This window comes from Nicotiana sylvestris, chromosome 2 (assembly GCF_000393655.2).
Source record: "Nicotiana sylvestris chromosome 2, ASM39365v2, whole genome shotgun sequence".
Classification (NCBI taxonomy): domain Eukaryota; kingdom Viridiplantae; phylum Streptophyta; class Magnoliopsida; order Solanales; family Solanaceae; genus Nicotiana; species Nicotiana sylvestris.
In genome coordinates this window covers 75,733,038-75,734,479 of record NC_091058.1, presented here as the reverse complement: position 1 = coordinate 75,734,479, position 1,442 = coordinate 75,733,038, and the positions used below count along the sequence as shown (strand labels likewise).

Genomic DNA, 1,442 nt, shown 5'->3' with positions numbered 1-1,442 from the left:
TGAAACAAGCTTCTAGAGCATGGAATACTTGTTTTAACGCATCGATTAAAACCTTCGGTTTTGATCAATGTGAAAATGACTCATATATTTATAAGAAGTGGGATGGAGATAAAGTTACATTTTTAACTTTGTACGTGGGTGATATTTTTCTCGTAGGAAATAATGTGAGCATGTTGAATTCAGTAAAGAAATGGTTGTCTTCGTGTTTCGACATGAAAGACTTGGGACAGGTGGCACATATCCTTGGGATCAAGCTTATGCGAGATCGCAAACGAAGGATATTAGCCTTATCCCAAGCGCTTTATATTGATATTATTCTCACCAGGTTTAGCATGCAAGATTCCAAGAAAGGCTTTCTCCCTTTCAGATATAGAATCTCTCTGTCGAAAGATCAGTTCCCAAAAATGACTGATGAAATGAAAAAATGAAGGAAGTCCCTTATGCTTCTGCTATAGGGAGTCTCATGTATAATATGCTATGTACTAGACTTGATATCTGCTTTGATGTTGGCATGGTTAGTAGATTTCAGTCTAATAATGGATGGGAACACTGGACTTCCGTTAAACATATAATCAAGTACTTGAACATGACTAGGGATTACATGTTGGTTTATCACTCAGGTGATCTTGCACCCATTGGCTATACTAATTCAGATTTCCATTCAGATAGATACTCTAGAAAATCTACCTCAGGATATGTTTTTACCCTAGGAGGTGGAGCTATAAGTTGGAGGAGCATCAAGCCATCATGTGTTGTTGATTCCACCATGGAAGCCGAATATGTGGTTGCATCTGAGGCAGTTATAGAGAATGTTTGGCTCGGAAATTTTCTAAAAGGGCTTAATGTAGTTCCTTCTGTTCAAGCACCGATTGTACTTTATTGTGACAATAATGGTGCCGTTTCAAACCCGAAGGAACCAAGAAGCCATAAAAGGAGTAATCATATTGAGTGTAAATATCACTTAATTCGGGACATAACTTAGAGAGGTGATGCAAGAGTGTTGAAGATTGCGTCAGAGGACAATTTAGCAGACCCGTTTATAAATAGCTTGCCATAGAAGATTTTTGACAAGCATGTAGAAGGAATGAGTATTAGAGTCGTAGACACATGGTTATGAGTCTAAGTGGGAGATTGTTGGGATATACTATTAACCATGCAATTTAGACATAGTATTTTGTTTTATTCTTTATGGAACAATCGTTTATTTAGTTTATTCAATTCAATAAAGTAATATTTTAAATAGATCATTTATTACATGTGTGTTCTTTTAGTTATGTAGTAGTCAATTTAGTGTATGGAGTCTTAGCTCATGCACAGAAAATTAAATTGTCGGTTCTCATAATTAATAAACTATGTTCACAATCGAAGATATTATTGGGCAAACTATCTTGATGATTGTAGCACAAGATTATAGTATAATTTGTCTTGATTATGCGAGTGGT

At 35.7% G+C, this 1,442-nt stretch overlaps 1 protein-coding gene across 1 annotated transcript; it reads left to right on the top strand.

The window, feature by feature from the left end:
- The first annotated feature begins 424 nt into the window (after positions 1-424).
- On the top strand, positions 425-982 carry LOC138885090 (secreted RxLR effector protein 161-like). The gene has a single exon (XM_070165988.1). The coding sequence runs from the start codon at positions 425-427 to the stop codon at positions 980-982; it is 558 nt and encodes a 185-aa protein (XP_070022089.1).
- The last annotated feature ends 460 nt before the right edge of the window (positions 983-1,442 follow it).

Excerpts from the sequence above, each read along its gene's own strand:
- LOC138885090 (XM_070165988.1), top strand. The coding sequence starts at position 425 with ATGAAGGAAGTCCCTTATGCTTCTGCTATAGGGAGTCTCATGTATAAT.